This window comes from Halichoeres trimaculatus, unplaced genomic scaffold, assembly GCF_033239565.1.
Source record: "Halichoeres trimaculatus isolate MK-OKI-2021-1 unplaced genomic scaffold, fHalTri1.1 fHalTri1_scaffold_6, whole genome shotgun sequence".
In the NCBI taxonomy this organism is placed as follows: domain Eukaryota; kingdom Metazoa; phylum Chordata; class Actinopteri; order Labriformes; family Labridae; genus Halichoeres; species Halichoeres trimaculatus.
The window spans coordinates 21,199,891-21,225,987 of NW_027437184.1; the positions used below are offsets into that span (position 1 = coordinate 21,199,891).

The 26,097-nt window shown below is 41.5% G+C and overlaps 2 protein-coding genes across 6 annotated transcripts in view; one reads left to right on the top strand and one right to left on the bottom strand.

The window, feature by feature from the left end:
- The window catches only part of taok1b (TAO kinase 1b), a 31,067-nt gene extending 11,299 nt beyond the window's left edge, over positions 1-19,768 (top strand). For all 5 annotated transcript variants that reach the window (XM_074671719.1, XM_074671720.1, XM_074671717.1 and 2 more), the window contains 20 exons: positions 3,455-3,713; positions 4,261-4,332; positions 5,506-5,607; positions 5,715-5,760; positions 6,603-6,699; positions 6,827-6,940; positions 7,315-7,406; positions 7,603-7,696; positions 7,918-7,999; positions 10,704-10,871; positions 11,060-11,266; positions 12,319-12,453; positions 12,612-12,848; positions 12,945-13,073; positions 13,244-13,327; positions 13,507-13,626; positions 13,722-13,961; positions 14,082-14,294; positions 14,529-14,711; positions 15,019-19,768. In XM_074671719.1, coding sequence (XP_074527820.1) covers positions 3,582-3,713; positions 4,261-4,332; positions 5,506-5,607; positions 5,715-5,760; positions 6,603-6,699; positions 6,827-6,940; positions 7,315-7,406; positions 7,603-7,696; positions 7,918-7,999; positions 10,704-10,871; positions 11,060-11,266; positions 12,319-12,453; positions 12,612-12,848; positions 12,945-13,073; positions 13,244-13,327; positions 13,507-13,626; positions 13,722-13,961; positions 14,082-14,294; positions 14,529-14,711; positions 15,019-15,528 — 3,057 coding nt within the window. In that variant the 5' untranslated portion in view covers positions 3,455-3,581 and the 3' untranslated portion in view covers positions 15,529-19,768. The remainder of the gene's footprint in view (positions 1-3,454; positions 3,714-4,260; positions 4,333-5,505; positions 5,608-5,714; positions 5,761-6,602; positions 6,700-6,826; positions 6,941-7,314; positions 7,407-7,602; positions 7,697-7,917; positions 8,000-10,703; positions 10,872-11,059; positions 11,267-12,318; positions 12,454-12,611; positions 12,849-12,944; positions 13,074-13,243; positions 13,328-13,506; positions 13,627-13,721; positions 13,962-14,081; positions 14,295-14,528; positions 14,712-15,018) is intronic.
- A 1,191-nt stretch (positions 19,769-20,959) lies between these two features.
- Positions 20,960-24,224, bottom strand: LOC141792211 (protein ABHD15). The gene is made up of 3 exons (XM_074673065.1): positions 23,502-24,224; positions 21,837-22,066; positions 20,960-21,704 (listed from the first exon to the last, which is right to left on the bottom strand). The coding sequence occupies exons 1-3, from the start codon at positions 24,222-24,224 to the stop codon at positions 20,966-20,968; spliced, it is 1,692 nt and encodes a 563-aa protein (XP_074529166.1). The 3' UTR covers positions 20,960-20,965.
- Positions 24,225-26,097: the final 1,873 nt, after the last annotated feature.

The window sequence follows — 26,097 nt, forward strand, 5'->3', positions numbered from 1 at the left end:
AGGGGAATGTGGCTCAAAATAAATCTAATGGGACTATTTTACTTTCAAAGAGGCATAAACTTGATTAGATTTCAGATTTTTGCAGTGTTTTCCCAATGAGTGGAAAATTAACATATCCATTTAATTAAATATTTTTTTAATACTGTGTGATATGACAAATTGGGTATTGCTGTTTATAACTGTGCTGCACCACATCTTCAGTGTTGCATTGACCTTACCTGCCTTTTAAGAGTAACTGTAAACTCGGACTAAAGGGCCTCTTTGACTCTAATAGTCCAAGTTTAGTGTGGTTGGAAACATTTAGCAGCCAAGTATTATGCATTACAGCGCTTATCTAATAATACTGCGAGCATTATGACAGAATTAGACAAAATGTGAATCACTCTTTGTTCAGTGGTCCCAGATTAAAAGGAAACAGACTGAATCCCTGTTAGTGTTACTAAAGCTTTTCCCCAGCAGCAGTTCTAAGCTCCTCTACACCCAGATATATTTTTTGTCCTCGAGGGCTCTGCGCCTAAGTGAAAGAGTTTCGCTCTTTTTGTTTCTTTGTCAGCTGAAAGGCTTTTTTAGCAGACAAACCTTGTGACATTCAGCTATCAGTGTGGTTTTGGCTGTGTGGATAATCAGTGGTTATGTTAGTGATGACACTGTCAAAAGATAAACTGAAAGAGCTATCAAACGGTTTTACCGCAGAACTTTTCCATGATCATGTAAGTGCAGCGTAACGGTACAGATGGCAGGTGCTTCCAGCAGAAGAAGCAGCAAGTTAAGTTTAGAAAGATTGTGAGGAGGCACCGTGTTGTTGGCCACCTCTCTTTCCCTCTTAATAAGAGGAGGATGGTGTGTTCAATGTTTTCTACCTTTGGTTGTACACTCAGTCACTAGCCACGCATACATGGACCCAAATATTATGCTTGCATTCGGTTTATTTGCTCAAACTGAAATAATTTAACCTTTTTATACACCTTATTCCGAAAGAAAAGTGCCGATCCGAATGGACATTTAATCGGTTTCACAGGGGTGGAATATTCCTTTCCCCAAACCGATTGAGGTATCATGTATCCACTCAAATGGAAAGTTGTCAGAGTGCGTTCTTTCAGCGCATGCTCAGATATGACGTAAGACGCAACTTTGATAAATCACATGATGTTTACATTTTTCTGCGCATGCCCCATTCATTCTGTTTAGCCGCGTTTCCACCAAGCAGTCCGGGTTGGTTCGTCTCGGTACGGTGCGCTTTTAGCGGCGTTTCCACTGACTCATCCCTGGACGGATCCCTAAAAACTGAGATGAGCCGACCTACTTTTTTGGGGCCCTTTCGTATGGGTGCCAGACTGAACCGATCCGCTCTCGGGAGGTGGAGCAACACACTGCAGACTGTTGATTGGTCAAAAGAATTGTCACTTACCCCGACAGCGGCTGTATTTCTCCTGGCGGCACACAGACTTCTCTGAAACGAAGCTTGATTGCACTTTGTAACAGAGAGTTACATGAAAATCACAGAGAGGACAAAATGCTGCATGTCTTCCATCCATGCTTTTTGTTTACTGTGTCGCATTTTCTTCTTTGCTGGATTTAATAGCGGGTAAGCTGCTACAGCGTCGCGCTATTGTTTACCAGCTGCGGCTTCCGGCATCCGGCTTACACGCCGCCCACCACGAGAGGGCACAGTTTGCTGTGGAAACGCAAACGGGATCAGACTTAACTGTCCCAAACCGTCCCAAACCGTACTGAACCGACCCGGACTGCTTGGTGGAAACACAGCTTTTGATCACAGGGGCGCATGTAGACCAGAGACTGGAATATTCCTTTCCATGTATACTATTGTTTTAGGGAAAGTCATTCAGAAAGATTCCATTTAGAAAGATGAAAAACTCTTTATATAACTGTGGCTACTGATGAAGATTCTGAAAGTCAGATTAGCCTAATGATGTGGAAACAGCACAGTGGTTCTGAATTGATTACTTCATACTTTCATGGAAATAAATTTAATGACTCCTTATGCATAAATATTCTCAAACTTTTTTATTTAGATGAAAAGTAAAACCACATGTCCAATAGGGATGTCCCTATATAGATTTTTTGACTTCCGGTCTGTTTTTTTTTATGATGTTTTGCCAATACTGATCCAATACCTTTCTCTGATAAATCCCATACTATGTTGGGTGATTCCTTTGCAAATGACCAATCATATTCGTTGTATTAAAGTGAGCCTCTGTGGTACCTCTTCAAGAAACACTTACTTTACAAATGTTGCGAGACGCTGTTTTACAATTACAATTGGTCACCCTTGTACAAGAGGTCTTGACCTTAATGGGTCTTTTACCTGGTTAAATAAAGGTTAAATAAAAATTATTTCTTTCTAAAGAGAAGTACTCCCACACAGTGGACATGTTTGCAACGTGGTTTGATTTACAGCAACTGTAGAGCCAGTGCTGTAAATCAATCAGTGTATCAGATAGGGACTCCCCTAATGTTCAATCAAAACACATAAAACTTATTTCCCCCACCCCCTCATTTTCCTACAGATCAGACTGGCTTTTGGCTGCCACATTTTTAGTGTTGATGTGTCCAAAGTTAAGCAGTTAAGCAGAGATCTGACTTCTACCAGTGATATATCTTTGCCTGCTCAAATAAGTTGTTTATGCTGAACACTGGTATGAATCTTAACATGCATGTTACATTAATTAACTAGAGAAAAATTGATCCAACTAGTGTTGAATCCTCAGGAAAATCCAAGCCCAGGTCCTCTTATTGATCATTCAACGCTGCTCGCTCCTCATTACTATAGGTCTCCCCACAGCTCTGGACATAAAATCAATCCCTAAGCTGGGATATCTGCATTACTAGTCCTTCCAGTTGCTTAAACATTTACAGTAATTGCTGAGGCAGTCTCAGCTGATGCACTTGTGATGACTTTGCAATCGGTAGATTTTATCATGGTCAGCACTTAGAGGTGTGACCGGTGCCCAAAGGCAATGTTTTTAAAATACTCCAGGAGCCACTGACCTTTCTGAAGAATCTTTATAAGGGCTGCTTTGAACTAGTTTTAGCACAATTCTCCCTAATTGGATAGGGGTACCAGTATGCTGGTCATAGCTGTGAAATGAACAGAGAACAAAAAACCCCGCTGTATTAAAGATTTATGTTTCCAATATCGGCCAGAGTGGAGACTGTGTGTCACAGAATTTACTTTTAGCCTCTTTTTTGTTGTATGTCCTTCTTTTTAATGGTGTAAGTGGATAAAAATAGGCTTTGATCATCTTTTTATATGTGAATATAATTCGCAGAAGCCAGCGTCTTGCTGAGATTTCTCCTTTTGTTAAAGTTTAGCCATTGATTTTTGTAAATGTGGTCTTCAAACTTGGCTAATCTGAGCAAATAGGCCCTCTTTGTGCTAAGAGAAAACAGGATGTTTTTGTCTTCTCTGTCTGACTCTTCTTTCTGTCTCTAGGTTCCCATGTGCTGGTTCTGAAGGCCCATCTACTACTGCAAATGAATCTTCAGCTGCTTCCGCATAGCTCAGCACCCAGATAGTCCCGTCCCCTTTGCGTGGGTGATAAGGGACTACATTAACCAGGATGCCCTCCTCTGTAAGGGCAGGCAGCCTGAAGGATCCGGAGGTGGCCGAGCTTTTCTTCAAAGAAGACCCAGAGAAGCTTTTCTCTGACCTCCGAGAGATTGGCCATGGCAGCTTCGGCGCCGTCTACTTTGTACGTCCTTACAGTGACTCATAAAAGAAAGACATGCTCACATGAACTTATTTAAGATGTTAATCAAAGAAAAAGCCTAAAACATTGGAGTCTCTGAAATTGATGGGAAGCTGTGTTGTCTTAAATGAAGAATAGAGAGAAGGGCTACAACATTTGAAAGCCAATTAACTGTTGGTTCACCATTAAATTAAAATACAGCTTTGTGTTTACAATTTACATTTAATATTCCCGAGTTCTGAAAAACACTTACACCGAAATTACCTTACACTGAAACTGAATGCTCATCAGCAAAATACTAAAATGCCTCAAAAAAACATTAATTTTTTATCAACCCATGAGGAGGTTAAAAAGCAAAAAGGCACTGCAGAGTGAAGTGACTCAGCCTCACTTGCTGATCAGACTGATGTCCTTGAATGCTGCTCAGTGTGGTTAAAAGGACAAGAGGTCTTGTCAGCCCACATCCTGTATGAGAGAAAATTCACGGAGAATAAGATATACTGTGTTTTATTGTTGATGCATTTTACTAACCATCTGCTGTGTTTTCCAGGCACGAGATGTGCGCACCAACGAGGTGGTGGCTATTAAGAAGATGTCCTACAGCGGCAAACAGTCTAATGAGGTGAGATAAGCTTCTAATATGTATAATAATTCATGCTTTCTGACTGTACAAGAAGTCCATTTTCAATGATAAATCTTCCATACTCATGTTTGTCACATGTTTAACAGGGTACATTAAAAGTTGATAGAGCATACCTAAATCAGTGTAGAGAATGGCCCTAAATGACGCAAGATAGTGAACTTTGTGTGTGTGAAACCAGCAGCACTGCAGCAGTCTGCTCCTTAATTTAGAAAGCCACAACTTTTGTTTCATAAGATGCTCACATTGTCTTTTCTTACCATCACCTCCTCACAGTAATGTGTTTGGTACTTGTAGCTTCATTATTTTTCAGTGAGAGGTGTATTTCAAAGAATTTTAGCTACAAAATTCAAAAACACAAAAATATATGCTGTATTTTTTTAAAGTGGGCATTTGCTGTGCTATTCAAACCCAGAGACCACAATTTCATTCAGGGGGATATTTACGCTTTGATTAAAAGTTGTTACAGTGAAAAGTCCTCTTGTGGCAAAATGAACCTCCTAGAATATTGGGATATGGAGTTTTTTTGTATGATATGACTGTTTCTTTAGTTCTACTTTATAACCCATGGCCCCTTTGCACTTCAGTGGCTGTGACAGTGTGTGAATGTGACAGACGAGGAAAAGCACTGTATGAAACCCTGTTCATCACCATTTACTATGTAAATACCTTTTGTGCCACAAGCCTCAGCTTTAAGGTCTGGTGCCTTCAAGTACTCTGGTGACAAATCATGAATGCTGGTGCCACAGGTAAATGTCCCCATAGGGTAGAGAAAATCTAAACATCACAGTGGAAGCAAAGAGCCTTCCCTCCAAAAAAAACTGCATTCGGGGAACTGCTTTATCACATGTAAATCCCTCATCTGGAAGCAGATTATCTATATAATAGATTTATAAGAGAGTCTGAGGCTAGATGAGGAGCTGCAGAGCTACAGCATCAATGCTAGTATAAAATCACTGATCTTCATTGTCTTATCCAGGGCCCCTGTTGGTGCTCACTTGCACTGCTTTTGCCACCCGGATGTAGTTCACTCTGCTGCTCATGATTTTAGATAAACCATAACTAGATATCACAAAATCTGTAAGAAGAACCATCTTACCCCTAACCTTAAAGAAATCTTGTGCTCACTCACTGTCATCCTGTCTATCTGCACAGAAATGGCAGGATATCATAAAGGAAGTGAAGTTTCTTCAGAGGATCCGGCACCCGAACAGTATAGAATACAAAGGCTGTTACCTCCGTGAACACACAGCATGGGTAAGTCACATGTTTACATGTACAGATGTGTGGAGGGTTCTAACTTTGCGATTTTTTAGGGCTTTCTTACATCTACACTTAATTCTGAACTGTTTGTGTTTCTTTAGCTGGTGATGGAGTACTGTCTTGGTTCAGCCTCTGATCTGCTTGAAGGTAAGTCTAAGTGTGTGTGCAACAGAAGGAGTGGACTTGGATTTTGGAAAATATGTATTTATGAAAAAAAAAAGTGCAAGTGAAAAAATGCTTAAAACTGGCGTGTCACCTTTATGACATCCCAGTATGAATGTCCAAAGCTTTCAATAGATTTATGAATAATAAATGGATATCACTGACCGACCAATAGTTCAGAACACTACAGAACTGATGTTAATAGATCCGCCCCTTAGATCTTCACCCTAAGTCACTGATAACTGATCTTGCTCCTTGAGTCACTATTTGGCTAATATTTGGTATCCAGATGGATCAGTGCATCCCTACTCTCTCAAAACTAGTTGGGTGCCTCCTGCTGGTTATCAGAAAGGACAATTATGGCTACATTATTCTACATTTGGTGGGAGGGGCATCAGTCTGAGTTAGTTTTCAAATCATGTCAAGCACAACATCACAAAAAGGCAGACAAAAATGTTAAAATGCTACAATTTAGAGATTTCGTAATTTAAGACATGATTTCACAAAAAAAACACAGATATAAATTAATACACTCATTGACACAATATGGGAACTTTAAATCCAGATTTCGTTGCCTGGATTGTTTCTCTAAATTGCAGCGATCCATCAGTTTCTCTTCTCTTTGTCTTTCAGTAGCCTGTCTAAAGATAGCCCTGACTGTTTTTCAAACATGTTCATTCGATCAATCGTGCAACAGCTCTTCCTCGTTTTTTGATTTAGTTTTTAAGTTTAGATGGTATTTAAGCCCTCTCCCTCTGGGCGTAACCACAGTGACTTCCACTTGTTATGACATCACATGCATACCCTCTGTTTTGTCCCTCTTTCAGTTCATAAAAAACCTCTACAAGAAGTAGAGATTGCTGCCATAACACATGGTGCTCTGCAGGGGCTGGCCTACCTTCATTCCCACAACATGATCCACAGGTGAGTGTTGCTTCTAAAAAAAACATCCTCTGCGCCCCCTGCTCCTCCTTTCTGTCTCTCTGACTGTCTGTCTCTCTGTCCTCCTCACTCACACACTCCATATCATATGTTTCTCCCTCTCATGCAGGGATGTGAAGGCGGGAAACATTCTGCTGACTGAACCTGGGCAGGTCAAACTGGCAGACTTTGGCTCTGCCTCCATTGCCTCACCTGCCAACTCCTTTGTAGGAACACCATATTGGTGAGAAAAAAATGAATGATTTTTTTTTTTCACAAAGTATGGCTTAAGGAGATTCTAACTTAATGAATTGTAAAAAAAAAAAAAAAAAAAAGTGTTAACAACTTTACACAAAAGTGAAAAGCTGCTGTACTCAAATGCTTTGTTGCTGTGAGTGTTGAGACAGTTTTTTCAAGATTGAACATTTATAGTTTTATCTTTGCTGCTGAGAAACTTCTTAAAGTAGACATGTGATATCATTTAATGTCAAATATTAAAGTTGGAGTGCATTTTTTTATTAAGTTAATGAGAACTTCTGAATATCCCTGAATTTTTTTCTTCCTTTAATAAAATCTGTTCCTTCGTTTTTTCCCTTTTATCCTTCCTGTTTCATCCAGGATGGCCCCAGAGGTGATTCTAGCTATGGACGAGGGTCAGTATGATGGGAAGGTGGATGTCTGGTCATTAGGGATCACCTGTATAGAATTAGGTAAGTGATGCAGGGGCTCATTTATTTCTTCTAAAAAGCCATTGAGCAAATAATACCAAGTATTTGGTAATGAACTATAACATGCTGTATGAGCGCAAAAAAAAAAAAAATACAATATCATAATGATGCCTTGTTGCACTGATTTCTATTGGTTTGTGACTGGATGGAGTAATGTTTTTAATCATCTCTGTTCCAGCGGAGAGGAAGCCTCCGTTGTTTAATATGAATGCAATGAGTGCCTTATACCACATAGCGCAGAATGAAAGCCCAACGCTGCAATCCAGTGAATGGTGAGGTCAGACACACACCAGCTCATTCACGTAATTAATGCAGAGCAAAGATAACATTAAAAAACTAATTTTGATCTTGAAAACAGATTTTATTTATTAGAAAAACAAACATTTAAGATCCTCTGTTATATATTTTATCACCTAATTCTCTATTTAATTGTTGCAGACTGTTGTATTTTTGTCCTTCTTGTTTAGACTTTTTATCTCGGTCTTCTTTTCAGGACGGATTACTTTAGAAACTTTATCGATTCTTGCCTTCAGAAAATCCCCCAAGACAGACCACACTCGGACGACTTGCTGGGCGTAAGTGCATGCACACTCCACGCAAGAGCGACACCAAAACAGACAGCAGGGTCAGTGTGTTAAGAAGGGAGACTGACAAAGCCCTCTGGTGATAAATCTCTCCCTCTTTCTCTGATATGTGCTCTCTGTTTTGCTCCGTCTCTCATAAGCTTCTATTTTCATTCTAATCCTCCACTTCCGGATTCAAACACACACATGCACAAGCACACACACAGCCTGCTTTTTGTAGGAAAAACACAGATGTAATTATTTCAGCGATGTGACTTCAGCATTCATGGTTAAGTAACTGAGCAGCTGTCACTTAGCCCACTAATGGACTCTGTATTGCTAATGGAAGTTGTCCTTTGGGTACGGAAGCACACTGTGTATCTGTTTAAATGTCAAGTTTCAACATAGTTCATTTTCTCCCCCCAAAATTGAATGATTTTCAGATTTGTATTTAATGTGTGTCTCATTGTTCCACTTTTTTTTTTCTTAAGTCAGTTTTAAATTGAAATTAAAAAACTCCTTACACATCCAAATCACTAAGTGTGTAGGTAAAAGTATGACATTACATGAAGTCCTGGTGATAGGCATTCATTAAGGGAAAAAGTTTTTTATCCCACACAGTAATCATACAGTATTAGCACTGTCTGCATCTTGCTATGCTAAAACCAGTCTCTTAAGCCCCATTTCCATCAAGCGGTTTGGTTTGTCTCAGCTCTGCACTCATTTTACAGCGTTTCCTATGACTAATCCCGGGACAGACCCCCAAATAACCAAGACGAGCCGTCCCACTTTTTGACACCACTCTGCGGGGTGCCAGACTAAACCAATCTGATCTCAGAAGGTGGAGCTGCAACACTGTAGACCCTCGATTGGTCAAAAGAATCATTGCTTAATGTGCGACGGTGGCTGTACTTTTCCTGGCAGCACACAGCCTTCAAGCTTGATTGCACTTTGTATCAAAGAGCCACATGCCAATCACAAAGAGGACGAACCACTGGATGTCCTCCATCCAGCGTTTGCTATAGCGTCACACTGTTATGTTACTGATGCGGCTGTCGACATCCAGCTTACACACCGAATACCACGAGGGGGCACGGTTGGCTGTGGTAACTAGGGGTGGGCAATATAGCCTCAAAATTATATCATGATATTTTGAGGAAATTTGCAACAATGATATTGATGATGATGTGTTGAAAAAATGAATAAGTTATTATTGGTGGTTGCTGTTTCTGAATAACAGCATTTTTATTGCACACACAGTGTGAAAACCACTTTTCCAATCATTTACTACTACAACACAAGTTTGAAATGTAAACATAGTCATTGGGTCAGATCCAGAGGAAATCTGACATTTTGGAGGAAGAAAAGTTAAACTTGCAGGTGAAAAACTTCATAATTCTATACAAAACAACACATTCTTTCTATAAGGACACCAACAGGAAGGAGAAGGCATGGACTGAAGGTGCTGAAGTTTTGGGAGGGCCAGATAAGCTTAAACACACTAATTAATTACCATAAAGTATGTTGTTATGGGTGGGATTCCTGCAAGAACATGTGGTTCTCCTGTGAGCTTGCACTGCAAAAACTGAAATCTTATCAAGTGCTTTTGTCTTATTTTCAGTAGAAAATTCCTTTTTAGACTCAATATGAGCCAAATTCACATGACCAATCCAGAAAAATGTCTTGTTTAAAGTTATTTAAGGACAAAAATTAGGTCTGATTTGCTCGTAACCAGTAAAAAAATCTGCCAATGGAACAAGAGAAAAGTTACTTGTAGTAAGACATTGTTCTAGTCTCAAGGAAATTTTCAAGCAATTTTTTCTTGTTCCATTGGCAGATTTTTTTACTGGTTACAAGCGATTCAAACCTCATTTTTGTACTCTGATAACTTGAAACAAGACATTTTTCTGTATTGATAAGTTGAAAGTGGCTCATATCGAGTATAATAAGACCTTTCTTACTTAAAACAAGACAAAAACACTTGATACGATTCCATTTTTTTGCAGTGTGTGATCTCAGGTATCCATCTGCACTGCCCTGCACTGTTCCACGCTGCGCAGCCATCACACTTAATGTGTGAATTAGTAGTAATGCTGATACAGGGTTCGGACTTTTCGGCTTGACCACACGTCCATCATAGAGGCAAATAATCCACGGATAATAACGTAGCTTTGCGTGCTCCTCATGTGTCTTCATAGCCTGGTTGTATTTGGCCGTGTGTTTCAGCTTTAGGTGCTGGAACGTGTTTGTGGTGTTGCCACCCTTCGCAGTTGGTTCTCCTGCACATTTTTGTCAGTTAAACCACCTCCACATCACTGAGGGAGCTCCTCTTTTAGGCACTAAATCCTCATGTGAGGACAATGTTGATGCTGCTGTGCTACTTTCGCTTTTGGTCATTGTTGTTTTGTACAAAGCAGGGAGTGTCATACGTCATTGCGCCTCTGCACTGTAAATATCATAAAATGACAAATTTATATCATCAAAAAAAAATTATTAGGGTATTATCGTAGATGGTATGATATGGCACACCCCTAGTGGAAACGCAAACAGAACCAAGCTTAACCGAGCAACCCGTACCAAACCGTACTGAACTCAACCAGACTACTCGGTGGAAACAGAGCTTTAGAGACAGAAATTTCACCATTCTGGGTTGTTGTTTCCTGTAAACCCATGTCAGCGTTTTTCTGGAAGATTTGTCCTTTTCCCTCTCATGCAGCATGCATTTCTTCAGCGTGAACGTCCAGACTCTGTGCTCATGGATCTTATTCAGAGGACCAAGGATGCAGTACGAGAGCTGGACAACCTGCAGTACCGTAAGATGAAGAAGATCCTCCTCCAGGAGGCCCACAACGGGCCTACAGCAGAAGCTCAGGATGGAGATGAGGTATTTTTATTTTGCCTGTCCAGCACAGAAATATATTTGCAGCTTTCATGGCAGAAAAATAACCCAGCATGCATTGGTTTGTATGCATGTCTGTCTGTGTCTTTTGGTCTCGTGTTCCCTCTCTCTTCCTCCTCCTCCCTCCCTTCTTGTCTCTCCCTCTCTCTTTGGTCTGTCTGCTGTGTCTGCAGGAGCTGGAGCCAGGCGGGGGTCGGACAGGAACAGTGAACAGTGTGGGCAGTAATCAGTCCATCCCCAGCATGTCCATCAGCGCCAGCTCACAGAGCAGCTCCGTCAACAGCCTGAACGAAGCGGCCCAGGACAGCCGCAGTGAGCTGGACCTGATGGAGGGAGATCACACAGTCATGTCCAACAGCTCCGTCATACACCTCAAGCCGGTGGGTATCATCACACAGACACAGTACGCACATATTAAGAGGGGGTAGGAAAGCTCCACAGTGTTGATTAAAGGAGGATCCCACAGTTTCAGGCTTGGAGGTGGGAGAAAAAATTGGAAAACGGATATATCTGCATTTTTTGTTTGACAATACCAAAATTGGTGTACAAAAAGCTTTTTTTTTAAATTCAGTTTCTTCATTTCAGGCTTTGTTTATAAACTGGGTTGGAAAAAAGTGACCCCTTTTCTCCAGCATAGGGTGAAATGTTTCTCTCTGACTCACGTGATGTGTGTTTTACATAAAAATATGGCTCCTGATTTAGTCTGTAGACATTATGGTCATCATTTCACTTTTTCACATCATGGGTAATAGCAATCTATATCGAGGGCACCCTAAAAATCGTGATAGAATTGAATCCCGCATATCGTCCCAGCCCTACTGTTCATATTGACATCCTCTGTTCACTTCATCCAAGAGCTTTTCCAGTCTGAAAAAACAACTCATGCAACATCTTACACATGTATTGCAAAATGTCTCATAGAAGATGGTGGGAAATGGCGTATCAGGTTTGAAACTGAACCATATGAGAGGAAATCAATTTATCTCACCCTCTGTCAAATCAGCTTTCAAAATAAGGAGGTCACCAGCTGCTGTGGTCGTGTGAAATTAAACTGATGAAGAGTTAGAGTAATTGAACAGGCATTTTTAATATTAGATTGTTCTTTGTGTTGTAGAAAAAAACGTGTGTTGAGTGTTTATCTCATATTTTGGATAATTCAAATTTAAGAAACCAAAAGGAGGGAAAAGCCATTTTTTGTTTGATGTTTTAAAATACCTGTGGATCAACCTTTGTTTACCAAACGTAAAATCTTATTCTTTAAATTTTGTGTTTTTTAGAGACAGACTGTTCCACAGTTCTGTTAAAGACTTTCAAATTTGTTGATACAAGACAATGCTGTTCTGTCATACCTCTGATTTTCTTTTGATATCCTTGTGTACTGATGTATACTGTAACAATATGATTTGTTAATTGTGCTGTATTTTGTTTTCAGGAGGAAGAGGAAAGTTTCACTGAGGAGCAGGCAGCCACAAGTCAACCCTCTGAGCCCCAGCCAACGCCGGCTCAGGCCCCAAAAAAGCACTACCGCAACAGAGAGCACTTTGCTACCATTCGCACAGCATCACTCGTAAGAGCACACTTTGTTACTCTTAATTGTATAACTTTATTAATGCCTTTTAAACTGGAAGGCCATTTTGGGTTTATGATTGAAGTTATCTCTATAACCTCTGACTTTTTCTCAGTCTTGTCCGAATCCTAACGGACTGTGCTGATTCCTCTCTGCAGGTGACCCGTGAGATGCAGGAACACGAGCAGGACTCGGAGCTGCGGGAGCAGATGTCAGGGTACAAACGCATGAGGCGGCAGCATCAGAAGCACCTGATGGCACTGGAGAATAAGCTGAAAGGAGAGATGGATGAGCACAGACTGAGGTTGGACAAAGAGCTGGAGAGTCAGAGAAACAACTTCACTCAGGAGATGGAAAAGCTCCTGAAGAAGCACCAGGCAGCCCTGGATAAAGACGTGCGTAGAGAAAGATAAAATCTGAGATTATATAGAGTGGCCTGCGTGTTTCCTCGACTGAAACTCACTTTTTATTTGTCATCACTCATCCTTTAGTTGAAAACTTTTAGCAACGATGAGAAGAAGTTCCAGCAGCACATCCAAGTGCAGCAGAAGAAGGAGCTGAGCAGCTTCCTGGAGTCACAGAAGAGAGAGTATAAACTACGCAAAGAGCAGCTTAAAGAGGTGACACACCTTTTCTACATGGGCATCCTCTTGTTGCCAAACTTCCTCCTTGTTGTTCAGGGTTGTATTTATTTCTTACCTGTTTTGTGTTTTTCACTGTCAGTATGTTCACCAAAACACATGTGATGAATGCTCTTTTATGTTGAAAAATCTGCACATTTGCCCGGCAGGAACTGAGTGAAAACCAGTCGACTCCCAAGAAAGAGAAGCAGGAGTGGCTGTCCAAGCAGAAAGAGAACATCCAGCACTTCCAGGTCAGGAATCTCCCACACAGTATGCACACTTTCCAATCATCAAGACCAAATGCTGATTTCATGCAGACCTGGAGATGATTATCCTCTGTGAAAGACTAGTCACATATTTAACTATAACCCAGTCATGGTGAGCTGTGTTTTGCTGTTTTCTTGTCTCACCAAATTATTTAACTTCCCAGGCGGAGGAAGAGGCCAACCTGCTAAGGAGACAGAGGCAGTACCTGGAATTAGAGTGTCGAAGGTTTAAACGCAGGATCCTCATTGCAAGACACAATGTGGAGCAAGATTTGGCCAGAGAGGTACCCAGTCATAAAAAAAGAGTCGCCCACCAACATCTCTTACTTCTTTATATTTAACTTCATGTAAGTGGCATCCTTATTTTCCCGTTCCCCAGGAGCTTAACAAGCGGCAGACACAAAAGGACCTGGAGCACGCCATGCTGCTGAGGCATCATGAGTCAATGCAGGAGCTGGAGTTCAGGCACTTGGGGACGATCCAGAAGGCTCGAGCCGAGCTGATCAGGACGCAGCATCAGACGGAGCTCACCAACCAGCTGGAGTACAACAAGAGAAGGGAGAGGGAGCTGAGGAGGAAGCATGTCATGGAGGTTCGGCAGCAGCCCAAGAGCCTCAAGGTGCAGAGACACATGAAAACAGTCCTGTCGCTGATTCTGCCAAAAGCAACACAACACTCGCAGCACAGGGCGCAAAAGTGCCTCATTCATCATCTTCTATGTTTACTTTGTCTTCTCCAGTCTAAGGAGCTTCAGATCAAGAAGCAGTTCCAGGAGACCTGTAAAACTCAGACCAGGCAGTACAAGGCCCTCAGGAACCACCTGCTGGAGACCACACCCAAGTCTGACCACAAGGCTGTGCTCAAGAGACTGAAGGAGGAGCAGACCAGGAAGCTGGCCATCCTGGCTGAGCAGTATGACCACTCTATCAATGAAATGCTCTCCACACAGGCTGTGAGTATTTGGAGAGGAAATCCAAAAAGATCATGAGAAATAAATAACAGTGTGTTCATTAACATCCATATCAAACCTCTAGATTAAACTGACTGGACTGATCTGTATCTGCACAAATACACTGCCTGATACCAAACATACATTTTCACCGTCACTGACAACACTGAGCTTTTTAAGGCTACTGGGTATCTTACTCTCCTCACATCTTTCTTCACGTCTTGCTTCTTCCCTCAGCTGCGGTTGGATGAGGCTCAGGAGGGGGAGTGTCAGGTTCTGAGGATGCAGCTGCAGCAGGAGCTTGAACTCCTCAATGCGTACCAGAGCAAGATCAAGATGCAGACGGACGCTCAGCATGACAAGGAGAGGAGGGATCTGGAGCAGAGGGTGTCTCTGCGGAGAGCTCTGCTAGAGCAGAAAGTAAGGAGGATGCTGGATTGTTAACATTTTATTCGTGTCCATAACAGTCTCTCTTTTGTGGGCTGTGCACACATATTTTGTCTTGTGTTTGGTTGTGTGAGTTGTGCATGTTCTTCAAAATGTCGTATACGTTAAAAATGTTGGGGAAGAAGCAGGGTTCCTTGTATTTCTAAAAATTACTGTGATTTAATTTTGTTCATTCAATCAAGAACTGCCGGTCAGTTGTCCGTTAAAACAGACAGTGTCAGAGTTTGTTTTTTTTGGCCATTAATAATAAGAGTTTAATTCTGATTTGTTTTCTCCCCAGATTGAGGAGGAGATGCTCGCCCTACAGAATGAGCGACTCGAGCGAATTCGCTCCCTGCTGGAGCGTCAGGCCCGTGAGATCGAGGCCTTTGATTCGGAGTCCATGCGGCTTGGCTTCAGCAACATGGTGCTTACCAACCTGGCTCCTGATTCTCAGGGAGGCTGGGGTGGAGGAGGAGGAGGAGGAGGAGGCCAAGGCGCTCAGGGGGGAGGTCACTGGCCTGGAGGTGGAGGAGGGGGAGGTGGCCACCACAGCCATCACCACCAGGGAGGCTCCAGCTCTCAGCAACCTTGGGGTCACCCCATGCTGGCTGGGGGCCCGCCACCCTGGAGCCTCCACCATCCTGGAGGAGGGGGTCAGAGGGGGAGTGGGGGAGGAGCAGGAGGGGTGAGGAACAGCCCACAGGCTATGAGGAGGACGTCATCAGGGGGGAGGAATGAACAGGGCATGAGCAGGAGCGCCAGCATCACCTCCCAGATCTCCAACGGATCCCACCTGTCTTACACCTAAACACACACTCACACCCACACACACACACACACATATACACACACTTATGTCTTAAGGTGAAATAGACACACTTACACACACCATGCATGCACCACACATGCCTCACACACTTGTTGTTTCCCACAGTTAATCTAAAACAGTGTTAAGGCTGGGTTTACCTCAGCTGACTTTCTGTCCCCTCATCACTTTCACTCTCTGTGATCAGTGCCAGCTGTGGTCTGTAGAAACCCAAAAGTCTTGAAACCAAGACAAGTGCTGATGGCCAAATTAAGAATGCCACAGTGCAGTAGTGTCATTTTTAAGGTAGCCTGCGCTGCTATTTTATGTTTCTATTTGCGATCTTAGTCTCTGGTGCCATAGACCCAGAGTAGTACGTTTACTTTTACGGCCAGAAATTGGTTTGCAGTATTTAGTTTTAAACGCAATAGCATGTTAGGGCATGTTGTGGAAGAATTTACAATCAGTGTGCTGTTTTTTGAAAGAATTAAAATGTGACCTCGTTCCAACTCCTTCAAATCACTTAAAGCACAAATATCTTACTGCTGTAAAGTTTAATGAGATTACTGTACATGTGCAATGTTACCAGAGAAAGTGAGGACAGGAGGTGTTAAAGGGTGTAATGATTGAAGACAAGCGAAGACAGGAGCTGTAGATACGTTTAGGTGGAAGGAAAAATGAATGTTGATGCAGGTGAGTAGCAATGGGTATGTGTGACGTGACAGTCACAGCATGGGGACAGTTGAGGTGAATCAGGAGTAGCTATAAGTGTGTAATCTTCCAATGCAGCCTCGGTGACTGAAATCATCCTCTGGTAAAATGAGCAGTCAATTCTAAATGTTTCGTTTAAATAGAAATAACATACTCCACAGTGTTCAATGCCAAAGATGCCAAAGGTAAAATGCAGAGTTTGTCATTTTGGTCATCCACGCCAATATTTGATGAGATCGTGCCAGACCAGAGATGCAGCTATAGTTTACACGTTGTGGCCAAGTAACTGCGTGAATAACAGGGTCATGTGAGAGCATGTTCAGACTTCTTGGCTCAGCTTTTGGGTTTCCACAGGTTGCTACCTTTCACTCACACCTGTTAGCTGAAGTACAGGGATGAGTTATCAGCATAAGCTAACCTCTACTTGAATAGTTCAAAAACTGGTGTGCACTCGTCCCTCGTTAGCAGTAACTTCTTGGTCCAATTTGGTGATGTATCTGTCAGTGAAACTATCTCAAACAAAAGTGATCAGACCTGTCTGCCTACCTCAAAGTAGAGCTTCACAACAGCAGGATGAAGGGTTAAGACAACAAGGATTCATACACACAAACATATATTAAAGAAAAGATAAAGATATTTATTCTTCAGACAAGAACATGTCCCTTTGCACACTTGGATGATGAATGCATGTTAGTTGGGAAATTTTGTGAAAAATGGAAAATTGCGCATTTAAGAGTAGTTAGCTTGAGTTAGCATCTCAGCTACCTACAAATATCTGTGCGTGTTTTTGTTTTTTCTTTTAAAAAAACTGAAACAGAAAGAGGAAACAGAAAGAGCAGCGTCTCGCCCCCTGCTGGTGGGTGACGGCTCAACATGTCCGGCTGATGGGCGGTGATGCTGTAATCTCCGCTGCCATGCCCCTGCAACCTTCCCCGGTCTGACACCCCGCTCTGTCTCACCCTTTGCGACACCCTGCGTCACGTTCTGACCACCGATCCTCCCCTTTCAACTCTGTATCCTCCCCTTTGTGAGTACTGTGTGGTCGTCACCTCCTCCCTAATCTATTTGGGAAGAGCTCTTCAAGTGAAAGTCAAGAAAAAAGAAGATATAATATTATATATCTGTCAAAAGAAGAATTATAGAGAAATAGAGATACAGATGGAAGTCTTATTGTACAATGCAGAGATTATGCATTATATGAGTGGCAGAGGTAGAATGTACAGAAAACATGTTAATATTGTATATTTTGAATTTGAAAATATGGAAATCTAATTGACAAATCGGAGTCAAACTAACATGTTGTGATACGGACACAGTCACATGGTTTTGTACCAGAGATGGGGACTCGAGTTGGAGACTAAGACTTTGGTTGCACACTAACATGGTTTGAGACTTGACTTGCCCATCCAAGACTTGTGACTTGACTGAATGTCATTCCCTTTCCTGATGTATAACCTTCTGCATCTGATGTACTTGTGGTCACTTTTGACACCACGCTGCATTTACTACGGCAGAGTGTTTCCCCTCGCTTTGACTGTCACTGGACAGGTTGCTCAAGCATAATTACCAACCAATTCTTCCTCGATTTTCATCGGTAAAGGATCGCTGTCTGCAATCAATAAGTGAACAATCTCCCTTCACTTCACTTGAGCTCATACAGATTTAATCAATTTCAGTTTGTTTCCATTCAGTTTTTACTTTTTAATGTTAAAAATTATGCACAGGAAGCTCTGGGTTGTTCTTTAATATCAGTGATTGAATTTAATGATTGATCCAGGAAGTAGAGATCATTAAATACTGTTTGTGTGTGTGTGTGCATACTTTGTGCACTCGCTGTTAAACCTGTGCCCCTGTTTGGCCTCTCCATTCACAAAATGTCTTCACCTGCCCTTTCAAAGTGTGCTGGGATGATACAACAACATAGCAAAGTCATGTATGAACTCACCTAGTGTTACTGTATGATGTAATCTAAAATTAGCAGGGTTGTAAATGTTCAGTCAGTGGCTGTTTTATGAGAGTAGAATTTTAACTTTATTTATTGAAAACCAGGAGAGACTTGACATGGACTCCCAGCTGTGCTCACAGACTCATAACTTGCTCCTCAGACTTGACTTTGACTCTTGACCAAAGACTTGAGACTTAACTTGGACCTGCAGAAAGTGATTTGCGCCCATCTCCATTTTGTACCAACACATGATTTACAGGCGCTGGCTTTTCACCGTCTTCCTTGCAGCTGCAAGTTCACAAACATGTTACAGAAATTCTGCTGTGAGTGGTAACAGCCGAACTTAGGTCAGATTGCCTTCAGTAACAGCAAAGTTGTATTGATGCTGAATGAGGATGATTTTGCACATCATTTCAGATCCAGTTAGGTGCAGCCTTCGCTTTTGCACTGGCTGTATTTTACTGACACTATGATGAAACCAAACAGAGAAAACTATTGATTTAGGTTTTTCATGGTTTTTAGGAGACTTTCAGGTCTAGAGTCAAGGTTAACATAGAATGAGCGAAGATTGTCTCAGAAAACAACACAGCAAAACATCTTAAAGAACTTTGCCTGCATTTTAAATATTGAGCGCACTCCGAAACCTGAAACCAATTTTTTGCACAAGACATTGAGAAAAAAGTTGTTTGAAATCAACAGTAACTCTAGATATTTTGGGGTCCACTGATAGTATTTTGAATTTTATTTCTGATTTCAGAAACATGCGCCCTCTCTTCTTGTGGGTTGACACGAAGCATTTTCACACTGCACTTAAGTATTTGCCTTTTTAAATCTCACCACCATGCAGTCAGAACTGAAACTCAGCTGGTTTTCTTGGCTCAGTTCTGAAACAGAAAAGAAGAAAAAACACAGAATGTGGTGGTTTCACTTCACTCTTTAGCCAATATGCCACCATACCCACATCTTTTAACAAACTGTTTTTCCACTTCTTACATGTTTTATTTCCTTTTATTTCAGAAAGGGTTCTTTTATGTTTCATGTCGTCTGCAAAAGGCCAAACCAGTGGCAACTCTTATTTAAACCTCCTCCTGTGTTTACTAAAACCCCCAGGTGTTTTGCAGACAGTCCGGGCAGAGTCTAGCTTTAGACCTTGGTCACTCTGAACTGGATCAGTTGCACTGATTGCACAAGTGATTGAACCAGATCTGAGAGTCTGCTGTGGCCTCTCCTCTGCTATTGGCTGAACCGAGGCAGGAGGCAGGGTCACATCTCTGTACAATCTGTTTATCAGTATTTCTTTTATCTCTCCTGTCATTTGGTGGATCTTGCTGTTTTATTCTCCGTAGTCCAGAGACCTGTATTAAACTGTATTAAATTGTATAGATTGTGCAAAAGCTGAATGTCACATAGTAAAAGAGAAAAAGCTATTCCTTACAGATGAATAAGTGATTTAAAATGTATTAAAGAAAATCAGAAACAAAGTTTAGGGGATAAATGTAATATTTTGTTTGTAATTACTATTTTTTGTTGGAAGAGGGCTACTGGATTAAAAAAAAAATCATCTGTAATAAAGTAATTTTAATATTTCTTTGTCCCTTGGTGTGTAAGTTTTTGTTCTTCTTTGATAAGCTCCATAATTAACTTGAGCTTAAAAGTTAAAATCTGTTTAGATTCTGACTTTCACTCTCTTATTTATCCTGGCTGATAAACTTTTATAACTTGAAATGTGAAGGGCACTTTCTCAAGCAGAGTATGCATGTCCCGAAAAACTGATTGCTGAGATGAACCATCAGTTTATGTTTATCCAGAGTTCATGTGTCTTCTTGATTAAATGATCTATCTCATAGTGTCCCAATAGTTATTAAACTAAATGTTTCCTCCAAATTATTTTCTAAGCTTTAGGCATTTTTCTGTTTCCTCACATTTTTGACCAATTTGTCATCTAAAACTTAGAAATACAACAAACAGGGGTGTGGGCACTTTTGGGGGATGAGAAATAAAGAAAAAAGGTAGATTTAGAGTTATAATTTTGAGATTAAGTCCACAATGCTGGAAAAATAGCCAGAATTCTGAGATTGAAGTAAGACTATATTCTCTGAATTATGGCTTTTTTTAAGAACTATGATCCAAAATAAATGACAAAAAAAAAATTAAAAAAATTAGAAAATAGATTACTGGCTTCACCTGCTCTTAACTTACTGAGACTTAAAATGGTCTTGACCATAATTTGCTATCTGGCTATAAAATGACCTGAAAATGTTTGATGTCTGAGTGTTTTGGTCCTTTTTTTCCAGTCCTACATAAACTTGAAATTTAAATTTCTGTTAAATAAGTGTCGCATATGCTGTTTGGAGGTAGCAGTGTAATAGAAGAAAATCACAAAAAGAAACCCATGTATTTAGGACTACGTGAGACACCGTAATTGACGGAAAGCGCGGCCTCTCAGCTCTCTTGTCTGTGTTGGAATATTCATAATCGGGCAACAACTCAAGTAGTTACGGTATTCAGAATCTGTTCAGCATTTTCGCGAAATTTCTGTTGTTTAGGTTTGCGGAGCTACGTCACATGCGTGTGGTTACCGTAATGGACCATATATTACCAGAAAGTGAAAATTCTTTGGTTTCCCATGCTGTTTGAATGTTTCTGATTGAACCAACGGACACAGAATTACGGTAACACTTCAGTGGACCCAATCATCATTTGTACAAACAACTTTTAAAAGAAAAATAACAGGGATGGAAATGTCTTTTTGCAGTTATCCTCCTCTCTGCTTCCTCCTTCTCCTCAGCGTGTGTAGGACCTCTTCCAGGTAAAGTTCTCCTCCTCTTCCTCCAAACTGCTCTGCTCAGGTACCAACTGTCTGGGTCTCCTCATCACAACATTTCTCCTCCTGCGAGATTGAGGCATGCTGCCGACACTGCTCCATAGCCCAGTCTGACTAAAATCTTCAGGAGGACTCCCAAAGATTGCACTTTCTCTGTCCTCTCTTTTAAGGAAATCTGCCACGACTCTGAAGTACTCCAGAACTGCAGTGTGACTCCAGTAGTGCACTTCCTCGTTTCCTGACCTCCCTCCCTCCACGTGCTCGTCTCTACCCTCCAGAGCAAACCCACAGTGACCTCCTCTGTCAGTCAAAGCCAGCAGGAAGTAAGGGTTGCTTTGGAAAAGAGGAAGGGGCAGAGAGGAAGCAGGAGGGAGGAGAGGGTCATCACTGCTGCAGAGACAGAGAACAGGCACTGCCACCTCATCTGCATCTCTCAGAGGCTCATTCCTCTCCCAGTACTTCTCCCAGTCCTTTGCCTGGTGGGCCCTCTCACCCAGCGCCCAGGCCACTGAGGGGGACAGTCTTTGTGAGGAGGAAGATCCTAAGTCTAGTCCAGAGTTCTGTGAGCCTACTGAAGGTTTCGGATCACTGTGCAGATGCTTGGTTGAAGAGCAGAAAATAGTTTCCTCATAGTCTCTAAGGGATGAGCAGCTCAGGGCCTGGGCCACATTCAGCACCCCTCTGAAGGAACTTGCATATCTAATGGTGTGAAGAAAAAAAAAAGAGCAACATAAAATTCTGTCTCTATTTACCGTGACCACACACCAACTAATGTGTGTTTGACTTGACTTTGACTTCCACACTTTTTCTCATCGTTTCTGTTTCTCTCACCTTCTGAGCTGCATCTTCCTCTGGAACAAAGCCCACCAACGGTAAAGAGGCGGCATGGCTGTTTCAAACCACAGCTGGCCCAAGAGAACAGGTGAAATGGCTGCTGCTGCGGTCAGGTAGGAGCCTGACCCACTCTCCCCCAGGTAGGAGAGAAGAGTACCTGACCCTGATCCTTCACTTACTGCAAACAGAGCAGATGATGGGTGACGACTGTGGACATAAGCCAGGGCCTGGAAACAAAGACATCAAAAATACTATCACTGTGAGGTAGGGGAGACTGGGGACAGTTGCAACAAGGGACGGTTGCAGCAAGCCTTATTTCTCCAATCAGAAACATGCTAGAGTGATGACACTCACACTGCACATGCTCAGTTAGACCCTCTACCCACCAAGAAGAGAGAGGCCATATTGAGCATCTGGTCCTGCGTCTATCAAGTAAAGTTGTTTTGGAGGTATGAAAGTAACTTTTTTCATAAGCTGTTTTTTTGTCATACTGTCCTGACCTTATGTATGAATGAATCCAAACCTTTCTAGTTTGAATCACTGTTTGTTGACTATTAAATGACATGGTGAGCATGTGTCAATGTCAATGTGGCTAGCTAGCACATGGCGTTTTGTCATGACTGGTACCATGGAGACAGTTGCAACTGTTGCAACTGTCCCCATGCTATTAGGTTAGTCATATTAGAAGAGACCACACAACCATATTTTTAAAGATTTTTAGTTCAAAATAGGCTAAATTAATATCTTTTATTGCTCATGATGAACAGAACAGGCAATCATATGGAGAAACTAACGCTAATGATATACATAATAATTTCCCAAATAACTTGTTAAGCAAAAATGAGCAATTAGTTATTGTTGTATGTTGTATGTGTCATATAAACTTGTCATAGAGTGAATGAATCATCTAAATAGAGAAATTGTAAAAAAAGAAATTGTTCCATTATTTTTGTCCCAAAATGCAATATTGAGTTTTTATAGCTTCAGTAATATCTGCACATTGACTCAAGGTAGGCCCATGTTTTAAACAAAACAAAACTAATTAAATACCTTAAAGCTGTACAGAAAAGAAAATTGAATTTGAGCCCACTCTGGGTCATAACATTCTTATTTGTCCTATTTAGACAAAACACTGAGGATAATTAGTGAAAAATTAATGTTTTGTTATATGTTGCAACCGTCCCTGATCTGTGTTGCAACTGTCCCCAGGTTGGGGGTCAGTTGCAACGTCTGAATTCCTCTATTCAAATGAATATTGTGATTGATATGTTATATGTAGCCATCTTTAAATGCTATGGGCATTTAGCAGACAGATGTAGGTTTAATATGTAAAGATTTGGTAAGACTAGTCCAAATATGCTCTGAGTAACTGAGAGTAATGTAAAAACTGTTGCAACTGTTCCCAGTCTCCCCTATGTTTTAAAATGGGAACCTGTTAGCCCTACCTTTACCTTTAATCAGGGTGAAGATTAATGAAAAACCATCAAATATATTTTTTTAATAAAGATTTTATACAGTATCCCCACATTTTTGAAATAAAATGCCAAAACCATAATACATTCAATCTTGCAGAAAATAAAAGCACTCCTCCCTGAACCAGGATAAACATGTGGAGTAAAACTTCCCACAGGATTAAGTCACAGTGATTGGTTATTTCTCTACCTGTTCCAGATCAGCTGGGTCTCCAAACTCAGTGAGTCGAGCTGTGGTCAGCGGGCAGCCTGCTGTGCCTCGAGGGTGAAACACTACCACATAAAATCCCTGATGTATCGCCTGCTGGCACAGCCCCCTTAGGTGGGGTGTTATCTCTCCCCAGTACTGAGGGATGAGGAGGAGTACAGGGGGAGTCATCTTCCCTCCGGCCTGGATCTCCTTCCTCCCCTCCCACCTTCTCCTCTCAACTGATCTGGTTTCTACCGCCCAGTCCAGAGCCACAATCCCCCCGTCTTTCAGTAACAGATGGTCCCTGGTGAACTGTAGCATGTCTCCATGAGTTCCTTTCAGCAGGCTGGATAGAGTCTGGATGTGGGGGTCCCCTCTTGGCCATGAAGGCAGTCTGTGCCGGGCCAGTGAGTCGGAGTGTCGGAGCAGATATTTGGCCAACGCAGTTGGTTTACAGATGAGCCAAGGGCCATCTGAGGTCTGACTTGACCCTGACAAAATATCTGTCCCTGCTGATCCGGCCTCTGTGGTCCTTGTTGTTGTATTTCTGTTTAGTGGCAGATCCAGGATGAAGCATGTTATGACCCAGAGTCTCCAGCCTGCAGCCCTGACAGCCAGCCGTGACCAACTGTGCACCCTGGGCCAGCGCTGAGCGAGAGATAGCAGCAAGAGGAGCAGGGAAGGAAACAAACACAAGACCAGTTCCATGACAGAGGAAGCCATTGGAGTAAGAATTAGCTCCTCAGGTATTCAATAAATCCTCCGTGAAGTTCTGCTTTGATTTCCTCAGCAACATCTGACCTCCATGTTCCTGAAACCACTGCTCTGTTATCTCTTCAGTTTGTTTGGCTAGAGACAAGTCTTAGAAAGCTGGCATCAAAGAAACATAAAAAAGGACAGGAGACTTGGAAATGTAAATTTGAAACTGCTGCTCCACGTCCCCCTGCTTGTTCTTCTAGCTCCATGAATCATTTACTGCAAACATGACCTCAGTCAGAAACTGAACAAACACAGATCAGTTCTGTCCTTTTAACATAAACACGAATATAGTCCGAAACCTTGTACTTAATCAGCTGAATAATAATAATGGTTAATCATCGTGGGAGGTAGGGTTGTGTTTTCAGATCGTAACAAAAGCAATCTTAACCTCTGTGATTGTACTCTGCAATCTTTTTTTAAGAATCCTGTTTTCATGAAATAGAGGTTGATCAATATATTTTTCATAACCCATCCAAGACAGATCAACTAGAACTGGTCTTTTCCAATACCAAAAGTTACTTAGAATGATTCTCGTCTTTATTAAACTAGTTTGACAGTTGACTCTAAAAATGTGCTCATGCTCTGTGAGAAACTCATAATCTGTATTCACAGTTAGAGTGTCCTCTAGTGGATAAAAAATTAACATCCCTAACACCTTTATAAGCTTTAGCAGAGGACAAATGTTGGGTTATTACCACCTTGTGTGTTAAGTTTGACATGTTATAAATAACATCTTAATCCAACCTGTTTGGTAGCACATGAAAAGTTGTAAACAACAGATAAACTGGTCAGACAAGTAACATCAGACTATGAGTAAGACTTTTTTTATTGTAGCACTTAAAAAAAACTTCTAACACAGTTCATGTGAAAGTGTACCATGTGAAAAGTGTTAGAGGTTAAGCCTACTGACTTAAGTACAATATCTTTAAAAAGATAATTAGTTGATATTTAACTTTTAATGTGCTTTTTGTTGACGCTCCCCCTCTATATTTCTTTGTTTCAGTGCAGTCACAAAGAGGTAGTAGTTTAGCTTGACTCGATACTTGTGACCTCAATGAAACTAAATTGCTGGTGATCTTAAAGCTGCAGCCGACAGAGGTTGTCCGGTCAGAACATGAATGATGGTAGCAGACACACACTCTTCCACTTTCCACTCTTTTACTTGATTCTGTATGTTCATCTTTGTGTTGGTGTGGGAGGTTGTGGGTGTGTGTGTGGTTTCTACAAAGAAGATTAGTGTATAATATATAAACATGAATGCAAACATTGATAAATCATTGTGAGTATACACTCACCAGTCACTTTATTAGGTACACCTTGCTAGTACTGGGTTGGACCCCCTTTTCCTTCAGAACTGCCTTAATCCTTTGTGGCATAGATTCAACAAGGTACTGAAATATTCCTCAGAGAGTTTGGTCCATATTGACATGATAGCATCACACAGTTGCTGCTGATTTGTCGGCTGAACATCCATGATGAGAATCTCCTGTTCCACCACATCCCAAAGGTGCTCTATTGGATTGAGATCTGAGGACTGTGGAGACCATCTGAGTACTGTGAACTCATTGTCATGTTGAAGAAACCAGTCTGAGATGATTCCAGTTTTATGACACGGAGTGTTATCCTGCTGGAAGTAACCATCAGAAGATGGGTACACTGTGGTCATAAAGGGATGGACATGGTCAGCAACAATACTCAGGTAGGCTGTGTACTTTAAACCATGCTCAATTGGTACTAAGGGGTCTAAAGTGTACCAAAAATATCCCCAGTCGAAGCTCCATCTTGGATCCCTTAGGTTTTCTTGCCCTGGTGATATTGCCTGCCAAAAAGACCCTCC

Bases quoted from the DNA above. Each gene is read 5' to 3' on its own strand.
- LOC141792211 (XM_074673065.1), bottom strand. From the start codon at position 24,224: ATGGCTTCCTCTGTCATGGAACTGGTCTTGTGTTTGTTTCCTTCCCTG. The intron at 22,067-23,501 runs GTAGAGAAATAA...CTTTGTTTCCAG, and splicing joins ACCCAGCTGATCTGGAACAG to GCCCTGGCTTATGTCCACAG. The intron at 21,705-21,836 runs GTGAGAGAAACA...TCACACCATTAG, and splicing joins AGGAAGATGCAGCTCAGAAG to ATATGCAAGTTCCTTCAGAG.